The 21854-nt window shown below is 38.4% G+C and overlaps 1 protein-coding gene across 1 annotated transcript; it reads right to left on the bottom strand.

Moving 5' to 3' along the window:
- Positions 1-342: 342 nt before the first annotated feature.
- On the bottom strand, positions 343-14860 carry june (JunE proto-oncogene, AP-1 transcription factor subunit). Its single transcript, XM_041810203.1, has 2 exons — positions 14801-14860; positions 343-4651 (listed from the first exon to the last, which is right to left on the bottom strand). Exon 2 carries the CDS (start codon positions 4535-4537, stop codon positions 3509-3511), a length of 1029 nt encoding a protein of 342 aa, XP_041666137.1. The 5' UTR covers positions 4538-4651; positions 14801-14860; the 3' UTR covers positions 343-3508.
- Between the last annotated feature and the right edge of the window lie 6994 nt (positions 14861-21854).

Below are 21854 nucleotides of genomic sequence, written 5' to 3'. Positions count from 1 at the left end.
TGTAAGAATGAATCTCTGCATAAGGACTCCAGTAGAAGTGCTTTCACCATAAATTCAATAATGTCTAGATGAGAACCTGGCTGATATAAAAAAAAAAACCCAGACATAAACCCATTGTTTGACCTGATAAATGTCAGTTTAGACCAGATTTATAAGCTGAACCTTGAAATGTCTTCTAAAAAGTTAGATGTAACATGATCTCTTACACACGCTCTCACTCCAGCTCCGAACACACAAACATCAAACCAGCAGCCAGTGAATATTTCAGCACTTTTATATCGACACAAACATCTGAACAAAGAAATAAAACACACGTTTGTTCAACAAAAGGTACATTTTCATAATAAATAGGACATTATGTGTTTGACTGAATCAAACAGCATAAACATACACACTTCATCTCAGGAAATCAACAACAGTTTTACATTTTTACAAAAATAGACTTCAGAGACATTAAAAGCCTCATTCAAGTTAAAAAATGATAAATATTTCATAGCTGATGGCCAACAGTGTTGTTAAAAGTCTCCTTTTAGCCAGTTTACATGTTAAATCAATTTAACTGGCCGTTATAAGCAGGAGCGTGCCGGCTAAAGGAGTAAAGTCAAATATTTTTATCAGTTTTGGCCCACAATCACAGCCAGACCCTCTGTCTTTACTGTAACGCTGCCTCCCACCACTAGTAGCCGCTGTAGTTCTGGTTAATGGTTACTGCCATGCTGCTATAACGCTCCATGTAAACAAGAATGGTGGACTGGCAGGGCTGATAGCAACCTTTAGAAATGTTTTGGCACAATTTTGAAGAGATTGGAGTAAAGTTGTGTGTAGAAGATTCACTGCTAACATCTTAGCTAATGGCTACGTATCCCAGCATGCTTTGTGCAGTATATAATATAAAGAATGGGGGCAAATTAGCAAAGCTTAAAGGCTAGCAGGACCTTTTTAACAGTTTTTCTCCCTTTTTTTGTCATGACCATGCTCTTACAGAAACAGTGACATAATATTTAAACCGTGTGGCGTTCCAGTTGGATTGGAACGACTCAGTTCAGACAATGAGCGACCAGCGAGGCTGGATCACGCCTGTTGACAGGAAAGAGGCATGCCAGTACGGGTAGTAAAACTGTTTTCGTCTGTGACGATGACAAAAGTATAGCAGATAAAAACCACATCTTATAAAGTCATTAAACAGCTGCAACATTGTGTGAACACGAGGTCAAATTCAGATTCCTTCCAGACATTTGCATTTTTTCAGTCCTTGGAAAAAATGGGATTCTTTAAAAACCTGCAAAAATACAAACCTAATCAGAAACAAAAAGTAGAAATTTATATAATTTTGTCATAACATTTTTCATATTAATAAATATTACTAATTCATATCTAAATTTCACAAATTATTGTCAGTGAAGCTATGAACACTCAATTCGACAGCAGTCATTACAAGGTGGATATTTAAAAAAAATACTATTGAATTAAATTAGATCCTTCTCTGCATCAAGACTTTGTTCAAATGCATAATAAAAATCAAACTTTTTGAGCACAACGTTCTTAGAAATCGAATCCTGCATTTCTTTCCTCTGATGTTTCTGGTGAAATCCCAAAATCGTCTGCCAGTATTTAAAAAACACAATTGTGGACTTTCGGACCCTTTTATTTAAAGGTTTTTCACTTCCAGCAGTACCAAAAAAAAGTTTTAAAAAAATCACTGCCATTATGTAAACCTTTTAGTGTTGTTTTAACCCCCTAATTTATGCAGAAACGTCCAGTTCTGGTAAACCTGACGCTATGCTAAAGCTACATCCAAGCTAATCACTGCACGGGAGGCAACCATTAAAAATCCAACTAAGCCCCGCCCACAACTACCACCTCTTTCTCCTTAAATGATGCTGATTGGTATTCAGACATTGTAGATTGGAGCTTTAAAGATGGATTTACCTGACGACAGAGATAGAGTCTGGCAAATCTGCTTTGTAAGGTTACCCTGGAACCATTTCTCAAAACCTTCCATCTTTCTACGCTATTATTTATTAAATAAAACAACCAGTTGTGAGATTATTGTGTAAATGTGGCTTTAGATACGGACATGTAAAAAACTACAAGTACCAGATTACAAGAAAACTGCTGCACCACGAGTGAGACATTCAGGGACTTAGAAATTTTGCAGTAAAAAGGATGTTTTTCAACACTCACGAGAAATAATGATGGGCAAGTGTTCTTGAATAACTGAACAGTCCTTGATTTATAAAAATCGAAGAGTTTGCCTGGTTGTAATGCAGCTCTACCACCACACGGTGGCTTTCAGAAAGCTGTTTGCAAAAGATCATTACAAAACAAAAGAAGAAGAAAGCGGTAAAGTCCGATGATGCAACTGTGATGTGCTAAAAAGCTGACTTCACTTCTCTCAATTCAGACACTATTTAACTGAACATTTCTAAATTAACGATCAGTCAAATGAAGGCTCACAAACTTTTCAGCCCCCAAAATAAGAGCCATCAAGCTGACGATCATGTAGAAATGGATATTTTAAGGTGTTTTAATTTCATTTAAGCACAAATCTCACTAGTATTAAGGTTATGTTTTTCAATAATGGGTAAATATACCACTTTACATCATTTTAAATTTCTCTTTGTTTTGGAAACCATTCTGCGACCCCCTGTTAGTGTCCTGCGGTTCCCGACCCCACTTTAGAGACCACTGATCTAATTAACCCAGTGATGCTGAGGTAAACAGATCGATTTTTTAGTTAAAATAAGAGCAAAGCAGTGCTAAATCTGTTAGCTCCTTAATGCAGTTTTCATTGTGTGTTTGCATCAAGCTAACAAAAGCAGATGTGCATCCCAGTCCTCCACTTAGGATCCCTAAAATTTCTTCCAATTTTTGACAGGAGTAGTTTTCCATGAAATGTACAACCCTAGAAGGAAAATATGACAAGGAAATTCAGCTTTCAACATGAGTCGCTGATGTGACACTGATAAATAAATCACTTCTGTAATTTTAGATCAGTCTTTTCTTGTTTCTTTTCAAAAATTATAAACATTAAACTGTATAAATGTTCATTTTATGTTTTATTTATTTAAACCATGTTGGTACATTTTAAGTTGACTTATTTCCACAGTTTCCTGCAGCTTTTTTCCCTCTTAGGTTATGTTTTTAAAAATAAGAAGTCAGTGAAATTATTGCACCAGTCATCTAAAGTGTCATCCCAGTCTGTGCACGTCAAAGCCGACGGACTTTCACAATGAAGAAAAGTCATAATTCATAATTATCCAAAGCTTTAAATTTGCCCTTATTAGGGATGAATCCATCTTTCCCTCCTCTTTGCTCCGCCCCCTCCAGCTGCATGAAGACAGCTTTTTACAGGGCAACAAAAATCCGTTAAATTCCTCTCGTCCTGTTCAGGCACCGCAGACGTCTTCCTCTCTGCTCATCTGACTGTGAGCGTGAGTGAAACGTCGAAATCTTTGAGTAGCGACTCATTACTTCCAAGTCCTCGTCGTAAAGTCGCCCTGCCTCCTCAGCAGCTGGAGTCCTCGCTGCCTCCTCCTCCAGGCTTGGTGACGGCGTTTGACCCGACCGTGATCTGGCAGCCATTGGTGACATGGCTCATGACCTTCTGTTTGAGCTGAGCGACCTGCTCTCGCAGCATGGCGGCAGTGGATGCCAGGTCCGAGTTCTGATTCTTCAGGACCTTCACCTTCTCCTCAAGCCGCGAGATCCGCTCCAGCTTCCTCTTTCGACACTTGGACGCAGCGATGCGGTTGCGGAGCTTCTTGCGCTCTGCTTTGATGCGCTCCTGAGTCTCCAGGTCGATGGGGGACAGAGAGGGTGGGGATGTGGGGTCACCTGGAGGATGAGGGACCTCAGGGACTGTCTGAGGGGCGTCCAGGCCTCGAGTGTGGGCTTGAGCGGCTCCACTGCCGCCATGGCTCGAGCTGCTACCGTAACCCATCTGCGCTCCGGAGTACGCCATCTGAGCTGGGTTGTAGCTGCCCAGATTGGTGTAGACGGGCATGTCGCCGCCGGCCATCAGGTTCCTCTGATAGGATGCCTGCAAGGAGACGGTGGAGGAGGGCGGTGGGGACATGGCGCTGCCCCCAACCAGCTGGTTCTGCTTGTGAAGGTCGGCCAGTGCTTTGACGAAGCCGTCGGCGAATCCTTCTTGCTCGTTGGTGGCCTGGTTGCGGTAGATGAAGGGGTTGTTGGAGTTGGACACAGGGCTGGTGGTGACCAGGCCCTGATTGGACTGGATGATGAGGTGCTCCAGATCTGGAGACGACAGCTTCAGCAGGTTCATGTCCGCCGTGGACGCCGCTGATGTCATCAGGGAGCCGTTTCCACCCAGCCCTAAGTTATTGTGGTTCCCGCTTCTCCCTCCTGATGAAGCCCCACCTCCAGAGAAGTGATGACCGCCCCCGATTGACATGGCCTTCTTGCTCATCAGCATCTTGTTCCCGGAGTAGCGCTCGTATTCGGCGATCTGGCTGAAGCCGGGGACAGCGGGGGAGTCGTCGTGGTAGAAAGGCGTCTCCATCTTGGCCGTCATTGACAGAGAGGTGTCTCAGAGAAGATCGTCATAATCAGATTAACCTGAATATCAGAGCGGATAAAAAGCTTCCACTGACGTCGGCGGCTGGAGGATGAAGAAGACGAGGAACGCCTGCAGGGAGAGCAAACATATCAGTGAGATGAAGAGGAGGATGAAGAGGAATTAAAGATGAGTGAGGAGTAAATTTGGAGGTGGTGCTGACACTACTGATACTACTGCTCTATTAATGTGATTCTGTATGTTTGCTGTGTTTAACAGTGGGAGGTGAGACTGGAGATAATAAAACTCGTACTTCTGCTCTCATCTAAGAATATATCGAACACTTTCAGATGGTTGAAAGCTGCAGAGAAAGCCAGTAAAGGGAGATCTAACATCTTTTTTGCCTCTGATAGCTGAGGCTTGAGGCATCATGATCTAAGGTTGTCCTTCTGTCAGTCTTATCCATGCCATTATTGTGATCACATTATCTCAGCAACACATGGACAGATGTTCGTCCAACCTTGCAAGAATGTAAATCCTTAAAGCAGGGGCGTCAAATACAAGGCCTGGTGCCAAATTCAGCTTGTGGTGCAGTTATACCCGGCCCACCAGATCATATATTTTTATTAGAACTGGCCCACTAGTATGAGGCCTGTAGATTTCCTCCAGTACAGAAAATTTAAAACTTAACCTTGATGATTTATAATGTCTTTGTTGAGTGATAAAAATTAGAAAAAGTAAACGGTAAAAATAGTTGGATAAAAAGTCAGGAACGTAGAAGAAATTTGTGTTTTCTCTGTATTTTTAAATTTGCATCTCCCATGACTTAAAGTTATGGTTTTAACTGTTTATTTCATATTTTAAACTTAACATCTCATAACTTGACTTTTTCTCTCATATTTTTACCTTTTAGATTCATAAGTTTACATTTTAAACCATATTTTGACCTTTTGAAGTAAAAATTTTGACTTTTATCTCATGTTTTGACCTTTTTCAACTCCTAACTTTGACTTTTATTTTTGTGATTTACCTTTAAAACTCATGATTTTTCATCTTATTTCATATTTTGACTTTTAAAACTCATGAATTTGAAATTTAATCTAATATTTTGACATTTTTAACTCATGACTTTGATGTTTATCTTACATTTTCATTTTTGAATATTTTTGAAAAAAAAATTTTCTCAGTTTTGCTGTCCATTTAAACTCCTAACTTTGACTTTTATCAATTTTTTTTACCCTTACAACTCATGATTTTTTTTAATCTTATTTTACACTTTGACTTTTAAAACTTGTGATTTTCTTTTTATCTTACTTCATATTTTGACTTTTAAAACTCATGTTTTTAAAATTTAATCTCATATTTTGACATTTTAAACTCCTGATTTTGATGTTTATCTCACTTTATGATTTTTTGCTAACATACAGTTACATACAGTACAGTTTTGCTAACATTTTAACTCCTATCTTTCTCTTTTACCTATTTTTTTTTTATTTTTAAATATCATGATTTTGTTTTTTTTTCTCAGTTTTGCTAACATTTCAACTCCTAATTTCCACTTTTGTCTCATATTTTGATTGTTAAATATCATGATTTTGAATTTTATCTAATTTTTTGACTGTGAAAAAACATGGTTTCAGTATTCTATCTCATATTTTGCATTTTAAAAAAATATTGTTTTGACTTTAGATGTCACGTTTTTACCTTTAAAACTTATAAGTTTGACTTTTTATCTCAGATTTTGAGTATTTAACTTATTATGTTGACCTTATAATCTCATAATCATTTAGGTTGACACTCAGGTTAGACCCAAATTCAGAATCCGGCCCCTGCTGTGATTAAGTTTCACACCCTTGCCTTTAAGAAAGAACTGATTAGATTTTGGAGGTCAAAGGTCAAGGTCATGGGGACATGGTCATGGTCATAAAACAAGGACTTGCTCAAATATACTCACACATCCAGACACAGCACCCCTCTATATGTGAAAATAAAACAAACATGAAATCATTTTAAGTCTTCCTGGGGTTAAATCAGTGTGAAGAAATGATCTTAAGTCTATTACTAACAACCATTAAGTGCTGCAGCAGCAACATGAAGCACCACTGAAACCACATAACATTTTCTAAATGTTTAATCTTATGTTGAATCTTTTTATGGGATATGCAGATGAAGTTAACCAACATTTGTTGTTTTTTTGGGGCACTAAAGTAGCAGTACTAATTTCATCGACTAAAACTATGACTAAATATGTTTGTCAACAGCCTTTTTTTCCATGGCAAAAACTAGATTAGGACTAACCAAAAACAGATCTGTGATGACTAAAACTAGACTAAAATGTAATGTAGTTTTCTTAAAACATTCAAAATCCATGATATTTCTCCACTGTGGGTAAATCTGTCAAAAACAATCTGTTTCTCTTCTGCCTCTCAGCTGTAAAAAGCAGGGACCCCAGGTTTAGCAGGGTGCAGAGAACACACTACCATGATTTGGTACCAGATTAAGGCAAGAGAAGAAATGCTTGGACTTAAAGTAAAGACTAAAATGTGAGGACTTTTTATGTTTTAGTCTAAAACTAGACTAAAATTTTTCTGAGTTTTCGTTGACTAAAACTAGAAAGAGTAGAAATGTTTTAAATGTGACCAAAACTAAAAAGCATGTAATCAAAAGTCTATGACAAAAACTAAAATTAAAAACAGCTGCCAAAATTAACACTGTAAAGTAGTCGGTGATTTTAAAGGTTCCTCCAGAGTGCTAACCTTGCAAAGGAGATGAATTAGCCAGACTCCATCCCTGTCATCAGGCAACTGCATCTTGAAAACCCCCAATTCAAATGTTTCAGCCAAGTCGAGCACTGCTCAGACCAATCAGTGTTGTTTAAGAGAAAGAGGCCGTAGCCTCAGGCAGGGATTAGTTGCTGTTTGCAACCGCTAGTGCAGTGATTAGTTTTCCAGAAGTGGACCACGTTTTTGTGTGGAGTAGAGATTAAGCTTATCATGATGGAAAATATCTCTTTGCTTTTCTCCTGGTCTGCTTCAGCGTGGGCTTGTGACTCAATGGCTGCTGGCACGGTAGCTGTTAGCTCAGATGTAGCTGTGGGAAAGCTGCAGTTTAAGTGGAACTAGGGATGTTTTGATACCAAGGTGTTGGGTATCGGCCAATTCCGAGGACTGATCCGATACCAGTGTAAACTTTATGAACTGACTGTGCAGACTAGCAAATTATTTTAGGCCTATTTTTGACTCAGAACATGGCTCAACAAATAGAATCATAATGTACAGCATCTCTGTGACCCTATATATACATATGACCCCCATATTAAATAACAATAATTACAGGGGGCTGCACCACAGGCTCTTTCTATCTCTCTCCTCTATGCTCTATTCAGGCAGCATGGCGGTTAGCATTCAAGCTAGCGGTAATAAATGATCATAATTGGATTAAAATAGATAAAAAGACTTTCAATATCGGGTTTACTGGTGAGGATTTACTCATTAAAGTCTCCAAGAGTCACACGAGTTCCAGGTTCGCTGAAAATGCTGCCTCAAGGGATTCAAAAGCATCAATAGCGTCAGTGGGAAGGCACAACAGCTAGCTTCAAGAGGAAAAACAAGGAAAGGGAATGATTAATGGTTCAAAAGTTATTCAACTGTTGATAAACTGTGTCACTTCTTTTCGCGTACGACAGCGCCGGTTTTAACAATCACATTCAAGGAAAAACTGTCACACAGACACCATTCTCTGCTGCAGTGGGTCTTTTGGTTCTTCTTCGTTGCCCTAAAAACGGTAGCTTATGCACGCAGTGTTTTCTGGCAGCAATGAAGAATTGATTTCCAGTTTATAGCGCTAACATTTAGCATGGCTAAACAAAGCAAAATAAAACCAAACGGTATCGGATCACTGCATAAATTCCTGCATTTTAAGCAGTATTGGATGTATGTCGGTCATCTCACATGACTCTCAGTGATTTAGGAATGTGTTTTGTATCTAAATAAGGGTCCAAGAGTAAAAAAAAAAAAAAAGGCATAAAAATATATCTTAATTATCCAAAAATAGTCCCTGTGGAGTATGGCACAGCTATGGTAGCTGGGTCAATCCAAAAAGGTGCAATGCTCCCTGCATTTAGGCCAGATCAAGGTTGGTTACTACAGTAATTTAACCTGAATTTTTAAAAAATTATTATTTTTTATAAAAGGGTGTGCCTGTGGCCAGGATCTGTGCCACTGGAGCTTTAAGGGTTAAAAACAAACCACACAACAGTCTGAAAAAGTAGACAGAGACCCATCTTTAAAAGCGGTGTTGATGCAGCTTTTTGGTCCACACCAGAATCTGATGACTAGCGCTCTAACCTGGCAAATAGACTTACTTTGAACTGAACCACACAAGGTAGGTATGAAAACTTTTAAAATGTCAAACATCACAGAAAGGATCCCAACAGAGACAGACTTCATTTTTAAAGGACTAAGACGCTTTTCTTTCAGCAAAAAAAATGTTAATTCTATCGCTCTCTCAGAGCTGCCATACTCTATAAAACATAATTTAACCTCAGAGAAATCTGAGTTTCCTTAGAAAGCTGCTGTTCTGATGTTTTTGATGTTTTTCTTTTGTATTGTGCTTTTTGATTGACTGCAAAGCCTTTATATAAATGAGTCTAATTTTACTGTTATTGGACTTGTGTTTTTGCCTTCTGAGTGCTATTGCAGTAAAACTCCCTTTGTTGAAGAATAAAGGTTGGAATTAAATGATATTTTTGTGCTGTTTATGGAATAAAGCTGGATGGAGCTCAGGTAGAAGGATGAGTCAGTGTTGTTGGTTTGACCTCCGGCTCATCCTGTCCACATCTTCATGTTTCCTTAAGCAAAGAACTAAAACCAGAATTGCCCGAGAGGTAAATGCATATTAAAATGCTGGCATGGAAGGGTTATTTAGTCGACAGGATGTCACGTTAATTCTTGGCAGCTTCCTGGGACTTAAACATACCCAAAGTCGCTGACACATAAATGAAATCAACATGAAGAATCTTGACTTCAAAATTAAAAATACACTTGAAAAGGTTACAGAAATCCATGCATGAATTTCCTCAAGCTGCAGACGGATAAGGATTTTACGGCTGCAGTGTTTACTTTTTGGGCAAATGCTTCACATCAAAGTTCATCCACTAAAATCTGTTTTTTTTTTTTTTTACATGGAGGCCCCGAGGGCTACAAGAGCTCAAGACAGGAGCAGCTAGCTTTGACTACTATGTGGAGCTGCAGCACAGCGCATTTTATTCTACAACATCACCTGAGAACTGCAGTAAAACTGAGGTGTTAGGTTTAATCACTAGTTGTAGTCCTTTTGGACCCTTCTACAGCACTATTTAAATCATTAAAATCAGAAATGTCCCAGACAGAGCTGAGCTTCAGTGGTGTTTACAGACCGGTTTAACTCCACCAGAGTAAAACTTTCTTCTTATACAATGGCCACAATAAATACAGACAGTTTCATTTATTTACCATGTATTTGGTCAATAATGCTGCTGATTGGGAAGTAAAGGACCAGACGTTCTTCATCATTAAAGTATAGATGAGGGCTAGTTAGTTGACATTAGCTAGCAATATTCTGAGGATCACTGTCAGCTGTTAAGGCCCATTTATACTCCCTTTACGTACGAAAATGTATAAATCCTTTTCAAACGATGTTACCGTCACTGCTTAAAAGTTTATGACAACAACAAACTCAAAAACAAACATGGCGACTGTGGAGGAGGTACTGATAATGTACCTCTTGCATAGAGGACAAAAACGGAGGCAGCGTTGCAGGAGGCCAACTCGCACAACTTTTCCTCAAAAATTTCCGCCATTGTTATTTCTTCTTAGTGTCTCACTAGAGCTACGTATCGGGTAGTGACAGCAACACTGATCCCCCACGGTTTCCAGTGGTACTGCTTTGTTTGGCCCATATCAGTAAGCTTTATGGAAACGTGCAGAAATACGGACGTAATGAATGCAGAGCCAGACAGAAGGCTCTGTCCGTATCCGGATTTGTGGCCTTTAGTCTGTGTTCTAGTGCTGTAATGTTAAAGACAGTCATATTTGATCAGGTTAACACAAAACTTGATGCCAGGAACTGCTGCTGTCTACTGTAACCTACAGAGAGTAGTATCCTTTCTGATAATCACCCGTAGCCAAAGCACTGCTAAATTTGACTGTAATAGTTAAATGGTACTATATAACTGGCCATTTGGAAGCTGAACCAGTGAACTGTTATTACTGAGCTGAGCCAAATGATCTGAATCACCAAATAAAGCCAGAATTACCAGCCTGTCCCAAACTTAAGTATGCTGCTAACCTCACACGCCAGATACTGTTTCTTACCTCCATTGCATGGCTGTATTTCACATTCATCCTGGGAAGGGCAGGACTTTTTAATACTCGGAAGGTGATTGGATGAACATTCTGTCACATTCATGATGGGCCAGTCAGAGCTGAGACAAAATGAGGTAGCAGGCAGGTGCAGCTCCAGTTCTAGCCTGAGCTACACAGGCTAGCCATAGTGTTTGACTGACTGAGGTTGTCAGTAGCTAAAATTCCTGCCAAAGCCTATCAGCAGACATGCAAAAACATCTACTCTGCATAGAGAAGCTTGCAGTGTGGCTCTTTGCTCTTGTTTTGGTAAATAAATGTGGTCTAATTCTGGTAAAATTGCTGCTACACTATAGGTACGTCTGAGCTAGTTGCTACACTGGAGGCAGCCATTGCTACCAGCTTCTAGTTCAACTAAACCTCGCTTGTAGCTACCACCTTGTTCTTCTTTAATGATGCTGAGTGTTGACTGGAGCTTTGGAAGATAAATTTTCCTGATGCCAATCTGGCAAATCCACCTGCTTTACAATCTTAATATGCTGCCGCCAATTTTAGAACCTGAAAGGCAGCCAAACCACTCATGCAACCACAAAAGGACAAGTATATCACAAACAGCTAATTTAAAAGTGAACATTAACTTTTTAGAGACATTAATGTTAATATAAAAATATATAAATATAAATGTAATGACACGGAGTGCTCATCATTTATTTTGTTTTGATCGGGTATCTGCACGGTCAGCTATATTTTCTTGTCTAATATTCATCTCTTCAAACATACTCTGTGTCTCTACAAAGTATTTCCTAGTGCAGTAATTCCCCCAAAGCACTGACAAATTATCTTAAAAGGGGGACAAACAGCATTGGAGAATGTCTAACGGAGAGTCATCAGATAATCCAACACCAGCTATACTGCTGCACCGGTTCTCTACACCAAACTAAATAAATAATAAAAAGGTGACAAAATAGTTGAGCGTCCCCCGGAGATCTGTTTGTTGTTAACCTGACACGCCAGATGGTTTTGTTTTACACATCCATCTGGGAAAGCTTCAATAGGAAATGTTTGAGAAAAGGCAGAAGATTTGAAAAAACTAGGAGTATGATTGGGTGGACATTCTGTCTGTCACATCCCTACGGGCCAATCAGAGCAACAAAACGTGATGTAGCCACTATCAAGCTGCGCGTGCGCAGCTACTGAGGAATAACGTGAAACATGGCAACTATAGACATGTAAGTACTCAACTTTTGTCGTTTCTGAAAAGAAAACAACTCACTGCTGTTCTTTGTTCTTCTTTGAACAAACGCGTGTCCCGTGTAAGGATAGGCTCAGCTGACACGCTCGGGGTGATGACGTATTAAAATGCTGTAGTCCTAAATAGCTGCACTTATGCAACCACTTTTATTAAGACGTTAAAAGGTATAAAATTCAAAATTTACAGGTGTATTTTATTTCATAGAGGAAAAAAAACCCTGGGCTTGTATTCACCTCAGACCTTATTTCAGGCATTTAACCGTCAAAAATCCCACAGTATTTTAGATGAGGGAATTGGAAGTGCTAAAATGCTAAATAGCTCATTCCTGCACCAACCCATATGATGAGTACAGACCAGCACTGCCCTTCTCCACTGTTTACTTCTTGTTCTGAATTGAGGAGTCTATTTAATAAAAATGGCCCCTCACAAGGTGTATTTACTGAACAGTTTGGGTGCAGATGGTCTGGCAGTTAGTTCACGCCCTATGCACGGAGGCGGCCCAGGTTCAAGTCCAACAATTCGCTCCTCATCCTCTAATCCATGTTTCTGACTCCACTGTCCTTTCTCTCCATTAAAGGCAAAAAAAACACAAAATAAATCTTAAAAAGAAAACAGAGGTTTTGTTTTTGTTCTTAAATTTCTCATAATGAGGGAGAAATGCTTTTAAAAAGGCAACACGCCACACTTATCCAATCACAGGACTGGAGCCAATCCCAGCTGTCACTGGGTGAGAGGCGGGGTACACCCTGGACTGGTCGCCAGTCAATCACAGGGAGACAAACAAGCAAGCACGCTCACTCTCACACCTACGGTAAATGTAGAGTCACCAGTTAACCTAACAAGTATGTCTGGTAGGGTGCTGGATCTATAGAAGACCCGTGCATGCACAGGGAGAGCATGCAAACTCTGCACAGAAAGGCCCGTCTGATGGGGGGTCAAACCAGGAATCTCGCTGTGAGGCAGCAGCTCTAACTACTGCACCGCCATGCATCCCATCATGTCCATTTAAAATGTATTTCATATCTTTGTTTATTGTACAATCAGAATAAATAAGAGCAAAAACTCAAATGCTGTTTGTCCCCATTCTCTTTTTCTGTTTTATGAAAGAACTACTGAGTGCTCTGATCCTGGTTTGTCTAAATTCTTGGTGTCTTGTTAGCCCATGTGGGCTCAGCGTTTGATTTTATGTATGTAATAATGAAATAAAAGCTATTTACTTATCCAACAGCATTTCTCACTTCTTTATAAGAATGTTTCTATAGCTTTAATGGACAGGACAGCTCAGGGGAAAGAGGGAAAAGGAATGAGAGAGCAAGGAGGACATGCACCAAACACAGACCAGGATCAGGATTTAATCCTGCAACCAGCACCCTGAGGACTCCAGCCTCAGCGTACGCCTGCAGCACCAGCGAGGGAAGCTGTTGGTCAGAGCATTTCTAAATGAGATGTCAGGATGTGATTTAATCAAGATCAACCTAAAAAAAAACATAAATGTATGCTCTACACCTTTGAGCTTTAGAAAGGTGCCGAGAACATCTGTCAAAGACGAGCCTTTGGGTTAAATCAGGTGCAGTTACATTTGCCTGAAAGTGGATTAATGCGTACTGTTTTTTTAAATGTGAGTTTTTCCCTTTGTTATTTTTGCAAATGCATCTTAAAAAGAGGCTTCAAATGTTTCTTTACAACATGAAACAGAGGATAAATTTCTCTGTGTTCATAATTCGGAGGTTTTAGGAAACAGCACGTGCAGAGGAGCAAAGACAGCAGGTTGAAGTTTAGTGTGATGATCTCTGCAGTGAGTCACTTCATCTGCTCTGAGAGCCTCGCTGAGTCTGCTGGTAACAACAAAAATAACACAAAAACCCCTCACCACAACAAGAAAACGCTCAAAAGAAAAATATCCACAATTACGTTTGCTTGTTTGGTAAAAATATGCAGTTTTAGAGGTTATTTTAGGGCCGTGAAACCCAGCACTACTCCTTAGCGCCCTCTGGTGGACATGCTTCAGAATAGCTCAATTCTGTTATTTCTTAAACCGATAAGGTTGGATAATTACGCAATAAAATTACATGTAAAATATTTGTCAAGTATTGAGATCATGGAGGAGTATTTTAGGTTTATCACCCTTTTAAACGTATTTACTTGACGTTATTTGGCTATTTTACTATTTTATTTCTGATCTGTTATTTATAAAAATACATTAAAATGACTCGTTCCAAATTAAACCACCTTACATTGTGTTTTAAAGTTAAAATCAGCTCTTCGTCCCTCCATTGTGGCGTTTAAATTCAATAAAAGTAAAAAAGTAGGAAATAATCTGACCTACCAGTTGAATATCGCCGTGTTAAAGCAGACTGGAGCTTCAAACCCTGTTTTTTTAATTTCCTGTTGACATTTCTGACATTGATAAGGTCTCACTGTTAAATCTGCCGTGGTTTCAGGTCTCTAGTTTGACATATCCGGTCTTTTTTAGGGCGCTAAAGTTGCCGGTACAGGTACAGCCGTCAACTTCACACCGAGAGAGGAGCGCGAGGCAGCCGGATGTGATGGACGAGAACGAAATTATAAAAAGCTTTAAAACCGCGAATTTAGCCGAGTTAAACTGTCATATTAGAGGAGAACAGAGCAGCTTTATGATTGATATTGGTAATGATGTTGATAATGTTTGATATAAAGGTTCATACTCACAGAAGAAGAAGAAGAGGAGGAGGAAGGAGCTGAGCTGCTGGACGGTCGGAGAGCAGAGAGAGTGAGTCAGAGAGAGGCAGACTAAACACTCTTCATCACTCTCTGACTCACTCTGACGCTCTCTCTTCATTAGCTTATTAACACGTTTTAATGGACTCATTCATTTACACACATGTAGAAAACATGCATGGCATATTTACGTTACTTTAGAGGCATTTATTAGAAATTAGACTGTTTAAAATACAAACGAGTGGTGGATTTCTGTGCAACTTTTACCGGATATTATTAGTTTTCTCCATACACATGTCTGTCCGGGTCATTTTTGGGAACTTTCATCACAAGAATGTTTGACAGATTTCCCTTAAAGAGAGCTTTCTGAGGCTAATGGAGGAGAGGGAAATCATGGTCCATTTTTAGGTAATCTTTGATAAATATATTTTATATTTAACCTGAATAATAACCACTATTATCAAAGAAATAAAAAATGTTATTTATTTATGTTGTATTCTAATATAGCCTTTTTCAAAAATGTTAATAAGTAAGGGCATTTTGGCTAAACTACTCAGACAGTAATGCAATGATGTGCAAAAATGTCAGGATGCCAAAGATTAAATTAGAAGGAACTTAAATGACTCTAAGGGAAAAATTTAAATAATTGCAGAAGAGGCAAAAAAAAAAAAAAAAAACAGTTGCAAACTTTGAAAAAAATTGGCAGAAAAAGTGGTGAAAAAATGCTTACAATGTGGCAAAATGAGTTTAAAAAAAAAGTGGCAAATATGGGTCAAGAAAGGGAAAAAGGGTTAATAATTGGTAGGAAAGTGGTGAAAAGGCAAAAATTGGTTAAACGTGTCAAAAATAGGCAAAAAGTTGCTTTTAAAAATGGGCGGTTAAAGTAGTGAAAAGGGGTTAAAAAGTAACAAAAGTGCGTTAAAGGTGGCAAAAAGGGTCAAATGTTGGAAAATGGGTTGGTTGGGAGGGAAATCATGGTCCATTTTTAGTTAATCTTTGATGACCATATTTGATGTTTAACCTGAATAATAACCCTATAATCAAAGAAATAAAAAAATAATGTTTTTTATTCATGCTGTAGTCTAATATAGCCTTTTTCAAAAAGTAAACATTTTCTCTTAAAACAGAATTACCTTTGTTTTAGTAATGTTAACAAGAAGGAAGGGCCTTTTGGTTAAACCACTCGGACAGTAATGTCAACTTCATAGTTAAGCAATGATGGGCACAAATGTCAGGATGCCATGGAAAAATATATATAATGCGAAGAGGCAAAAAACGGTGACAAAAAGTAACAGAAATTGCCAGAAAAGTGGTAAAAAATGTTACAATGTGGCAAAACTTAGTAAAAGTGGCATAAATGGATAAAGAAAGGGAAAAAAAGGTTTCAAAATTGGTGTAAAAATGATGAAAAGTGGTCAAAAGGCAAAAATTGGTTAAACGTGTCAAAAATAGGCAAAAAGTTGCTTTTAAAAATGGGTGGTTAAAGGAGTGGAAAGGGGTTAAAAAGTAACAAAAGTGCATTAAAGGTGGCAAAAAGGGTCAAATGTGGGAAAATGGGTTGTTTGGGGGACAAAGGGGAGAGTTTTCTGGGGCCCAGTCAAAAGGGGGGCCAGTGGGGGCAGCAATATGATGGTCCATTGTAAAGGCAAGCTGTGATATCTGTATTTTATTTGTTTTTGTTTTTTTTCTTTTTTAATTGCTTTTTTTTTTTTTAATATTCAGAATAGCCACTCTTATCAGAGCAATAATATTTTATCTAGTTATGCTGTAGTATAAAGCATTCTCACAGATGTGAATCCCTTTTCCTTAAATAGAAACAGAATGGGTTAAAAGTGGCTAAAATGGGCAGAAAAGGTGGTGCAATTGAATTGTAAAAGTAGCAGAAATGGGTCTGTGGGAAAATTGTGCTTTAGAAATGTGTGAAATTTGTTTAAAATTGGCAAAGATGGATAGAGAGAATGGTGAAAATGGGTTACTAATGGTACAAATGGGTTAACAGAGGCAAATATAGTGCTGGAAAGGGTTTGAAAGTGGTGACATGGGGCTAAAAAGTGTTAAAAATGGGTCTAAAGTGTCAAAAATGGGTGAATAAGGTGTGGAAATGGGATAAAATGTTGCAAAAATAGGTAAAAATTGGCAAAAATTGATGAAAATTGGCAAATAATGGTGTCAAAAACTGGGCAGAAGAATTGGTTTAGACGGGTTAGGAGTCATTGCAACCCTCCTCCACCTCAGCCACCTCCATTCAGTTCATCAGCATCTAGTCCAGCTCCACACAGGTCTTCTGCTCATCTCTTCCTGCATACCTCAGTCACTACCCCTACAACTCATACAGAGTCTGTCCTGCATGAACTGCTGTTAAAGTAAAAGTGCTTGATGTCAGACAGTTTAGAAGCCTGAAATGTCCAGGACGGAGGATGACATTTTCAACAGATGCAGCGTGGATAGTAAGCGTGCAATACTGCACAATGCAGCACAGTTTTTAAGGCATGCATGCTGTGTAGACACGCTGTTGGCAATCTCTGACATAACCATCTGCATTTCTGCAGCAGTGATAACCATCGCGGTAACTCTGACTCATGACAAGACATGTCCAATCGCAACTACAAAAATGAAGAAAAAATCTCTGGCTTTAAAAACTGCTGGAAATATTCTGAGTATTGTCAGACCTCAACTGAAAAATATACAATGGTATTCATATCCATGTGAGGATTCACAACAGGGCCTGGCGTGCTGCAGCTCAGAGTTTGACACATGTCCAACCCATGCGTCGCTTGGCCGCTGAGGTCAAGCTCAACAGCATCTCTATTGTCCCAGCTTGTTCACCCCTATCAGTGGTTTTCAGGCCCTTGGGGCATCCAAACATGCCCAAAAGTTTTGCACAGTACTGCATATACCTAAGGGGGGTCATTTCTGACTTATCATAGACATACCAGTGCTAAAATTCTACAGAATAAACCTTTAAAACAGCAGTTTAAAAACAGAGGCTCAAACTGAATCTGAGAAAAGCCTGGATTATCTAACGAGCACGTGTAGAATTGGTGTAATTGTAGATGAAGTCATGTAAATAACAGAGGAGAGATGACCTCTGTGACCTCTGTGAGAGCAGATTCTATTCTAAACATGTTTACAGTCGGGGATCAATCACAGGATTAATGATCTGAAATCAGAGCCAATCACATCTGTTTATTTAGAGTAAAAGTCTGTGGAGGATCAGTGTGTGTGCAGTGTGTGTGTGTGGGTGTGTAAGATCAGTGTGTTTAGGTTGGCAGGGTGAAGAAATTACTGTTCTGTTCTTACCAAAGCCAAAATACACTCAGCACAGATGTGTTCACTGTCCCTCTGTAAAATACAGTTTTCCTTCAGCAGTAAAGGACCAAAGCTTCATCAATCATAAATAAAGGCACGTCTTCTTCTATGGTTTGTTATTGTGACATGAATTTGTGACTTCCTGTTGGTGTTCGGAGTCAAACTGACTTCCCGGCGAGGTTATTCGGATGTTTTTTTTGGGCGAGAGTCGACTAAAGGTAATGGAAAAAAATCCCTCTCTCACATCTGAAAGTTATCAGTTAACATGACATCATCGGAACACGGGGCGTAATGACATCATCCAGTAAGAGGGCGAGAGAGAGAGAGACTGCAGGATATCAGAGGAGTCTTTAATAGTTAAACAGAAACCTGTTTTTAAAACTTGTCGACATTCATATTAAACAGATACGGCTGTTCCAAAAGGAAATCAGTTTAGCCCTGATTATGGCTGATGTCGACAGAAAAACTTTAATTTATCCAACATTTTTCAAATACAAATCCTAAAACGGTTTTTCCCCCTCAGCAAAAGTATGGAAGCCCTGAAGGTCAACTGCAAAAACATCTCACTGCATTAACCTTACACATTTTTCCCTAAGGACAAAAAATACCCACTTCCCAAAAACTGCTGTAAAAATTAAATACATTTATATTTTAACACTTTAAAGGAATCAGCCTTTTTAAACTACTTCAGCCTGAAATATACATTTAAAATAATAATTATATTTTGGGGATTTTAACCCTTTAAAGGCCAGAATGTTTACACAGTTTTAACAGAATAAAATCACTAAAACTCAAATAAAATACAGTTTTTTTTTTTACACACACTATTATCCCACATTTAGCACACACACTTGTCGTTTCAGTTGCACAGCACTGTTCCAGAAAAAAGTAAAAAGTGTGACATTTTATGGCATGCTTTGAATAGGTAAAAGTAGCGCCATCTGGTGGACAAATATCAAAATAAAAAATTGAAAGTGAGTCGTCCAAAATAAAATCTTAACATAAAGGAATGCATTAGTTTATGTTAAAATAAATGTGGGATCAAAAACATCATTTTTCAAAAGATTTCAGTGGGACATTTTTCACCCTTAGGAACAAATGTGTTGGTTTTTGTGTAGCTTAGTCATTTTAGGCTAATTTAAGGAACTGAGATGGCAATTTTAAAGATTTTCAAAAATGTATATCCTCCGGCAAATTTGAGCTTTTTTCATTCAACCCAGCCAAAATGGCTGGAAAATAAAAACTGAATGGCACAAAATGTCCCGAGGATCTCTTAAGGCAGGGGTGTCAAACTCAATCACTGCTGGATTCTGGATTCAGGTCTAGCCTGAGGGCCTAACAGGGTCACCTTTTAACCATAAACTGTCAACCTCATTTCATCAGTGATAAAATATGAAAAACTTAGCACTGATGATAAACAATTTTGAGGTTAAAAAAGTTTAAAAGATAAGTTGAAAGGCTCATAATCTCAGAAAAGTAAATTTATTAGTTCAAAAAGTTCAAAACATGAAATGGAAATTGAAAAATTATGTTTTTTTAATGGCAAATATATAGAAAGACAAAATCATGAAATTAAAAGTCAAAATATGATTTCAGTTTTTTTTAATTGTGAGTGTGAAAGGTCAAACTAAGGGATTAAGAAGTCAATGTAAGGAGTTGAAAATATAAGATAAGGTACAAAATAATTGGTTAAAAAATATCAAAAAATGACTTAAAATTTTAAATTATGAATCTTAAAGCTCAAAATATTATATAAGAAGTCAAAATTATGAGTTGAAATGCTCAAAGTACAAAATGAAAAGCCAAAATCCCAAGTTTGAGTCCTTATTGTTAGTTGCAAAGTTGAAAATATGAAATTAAAACACAAATCAATTTATTTCCCACATTTCTGACTTTTTATCTTAATAGTTTTACTCCTTACTTTTTCAGATTTTGTGACTAAACAAGGATGTCTTAAATCATCAAGGATAAGTTTACATTTTTATACTTCTGCAGAACTACTGATGGGCCAGTTATAACAGAAATATCATATGATCTTGTGGGCCAGATTTAATTGTTCCACAGGCCGGATTTGGCCCCTGGGCCTTGAGTTTGACACCTCTGTCTTAAGGGTTAAGAAAATAAATCAGTCAATCACATAATGCTGCGTATTTGGTACAAGGTAAAAAATAATATCTCAAAATTGTACTTTTTTTACTTCATTTAACCACATGCAAAAAAATTTTAAATGGAATGCAAAAGTATTTAACAAACTTAAAATTTCTCAGAACATCAAACTATATTTTGTACACAAAATATTCAGGGAAATACAGACTTTTTTTTGTAAATGGTACGGTTTTTCATGAATCTCAGAAATTCTCTGGCTTTGTTTTGTTTTAAAAATCTAAAACTATTTTACAGAGGCCCTTAAGGGACATAGGCTGCAAAAACAGAAAACAAATCCCTGCTGCAAATGCAAAACTTCCTCATGCACACGAGAAACGATCTCTTGTGCACCAGTAACTTTCCTGCATGCATGCAGACCTATCTCATGCTGACTAGATAACTTTGCATGCACAAGAGAAAAGTTTCTTGCAAGCAAAACTTTCTCATACGAACAAGAGAGTATCTCATGAGCATGGGAAAGTTTTGCATGTGCAGAGGAAATTATCTTGTTCTGCCCATGTCCCTTAAGGGGCTGTGTAGTATTTAACAAAAATGTTTTATAAAATGCAGATACTGGAAAACAAGATTGAACATAATCATTAAGTGTCTTTCTCCTTTAGTCTCCTCTCCTTCTGCGTCGACACACAGCTGCATTTAGGTCTTCACTGATCAGATCAGAGCAGTCGGCCTTCTCCTGTCTCAGATCCTCTGTGGTTCTTAACTTCTGACTCAGACTCTAAATGTTCCTCTGAACTCAGATTTGACCCACCCTACCAGCCAGCTCAGGGTCTTCTTTTTTTTTTCTTTAAAAGTGAACAATTTAGCATGTTTTTAACTCAGTGTCAGCTCTGTTGACTGTTGCATTGATGGAGGAGAATCATAAAAGGTACTCCTACAAAGATCCAGGCTTTGGTTGGTTTGGTTTAGGTGTTTTATTTTGATAGAGAGGTTGGGAGTTTTTGCGGTGAGAACATAAAAGGGGCCACATTTCTGCCTCTTTGGCAGCTGATTATCACATTTAGCCTGACTTCATCATAAACTTACGTATTAAAAGCTCAGTAACACGAGGCCTTGGCTTTAAACAGCGACAGAGGAAGAGTAAACAAAGAAAGAACAGGGACAACACCTGCTTCAAACTTTTATTTGAAAAAGGGAATTTAAGTAAAACATGGTGGATTAAACCAGTGATCCCACAGAAGCTGTGGTGGAGTTCAAGTATAAAAAGAACAGACGGTAAATAACAAAGTGAAGTTATCGTACCTAAAGACTGCACACAAGTCTTCACAGAGAAACATCTCAGTCCTGGTTGGAGGATCAGGATCATGAAGCTCTAGCTCCCTCTAGTGCTCAGCTAATGAAATCACCTCAGACACATTGAGTCACTCATACGTCTGAATATCTCCTCTAAGAATCAGTCAAAATGTTCTGGTTTCAGAAAGCTCAGCAGGACTAGCCCCAAAAATATCAGATTATAATCCAGTGGAGATTCTCTAAAAGATTTAGTAAGTTTCACTGGAGTGGACTGAGAGCTAAACCCATTCATACTCATTTACACCACAGGTTTACACCACCATACACCAGTCACTCACAC

This window comes from Cheilinus undulatus, linkage group 17 (genome assembly GCF_018320785.1).
Source record: "Cheilinus undulatus linkage group 17, ASM1832078v1, whole genome shotgun sequence".
Classification (NCBI taxonomy): Eukaryota; Metazoa; Chordata; class Actinopteri; order Labriformes; family Labridae; genus Cheilinus; species Cheilinus undulatus.
Note: the sequence above shows the minus strand (reverse complement) of the source record. Positions and strands in the feature narration are given on the sequence as shown.

Coding starts and splice junctions, on each gene's coding strand:
- june (XM_041810203.1), bottom strand. CDS start 4,537: ATGACGGCCAAGATGGAGACGCCTTTCTACCACGACGACTCCCCCGCT.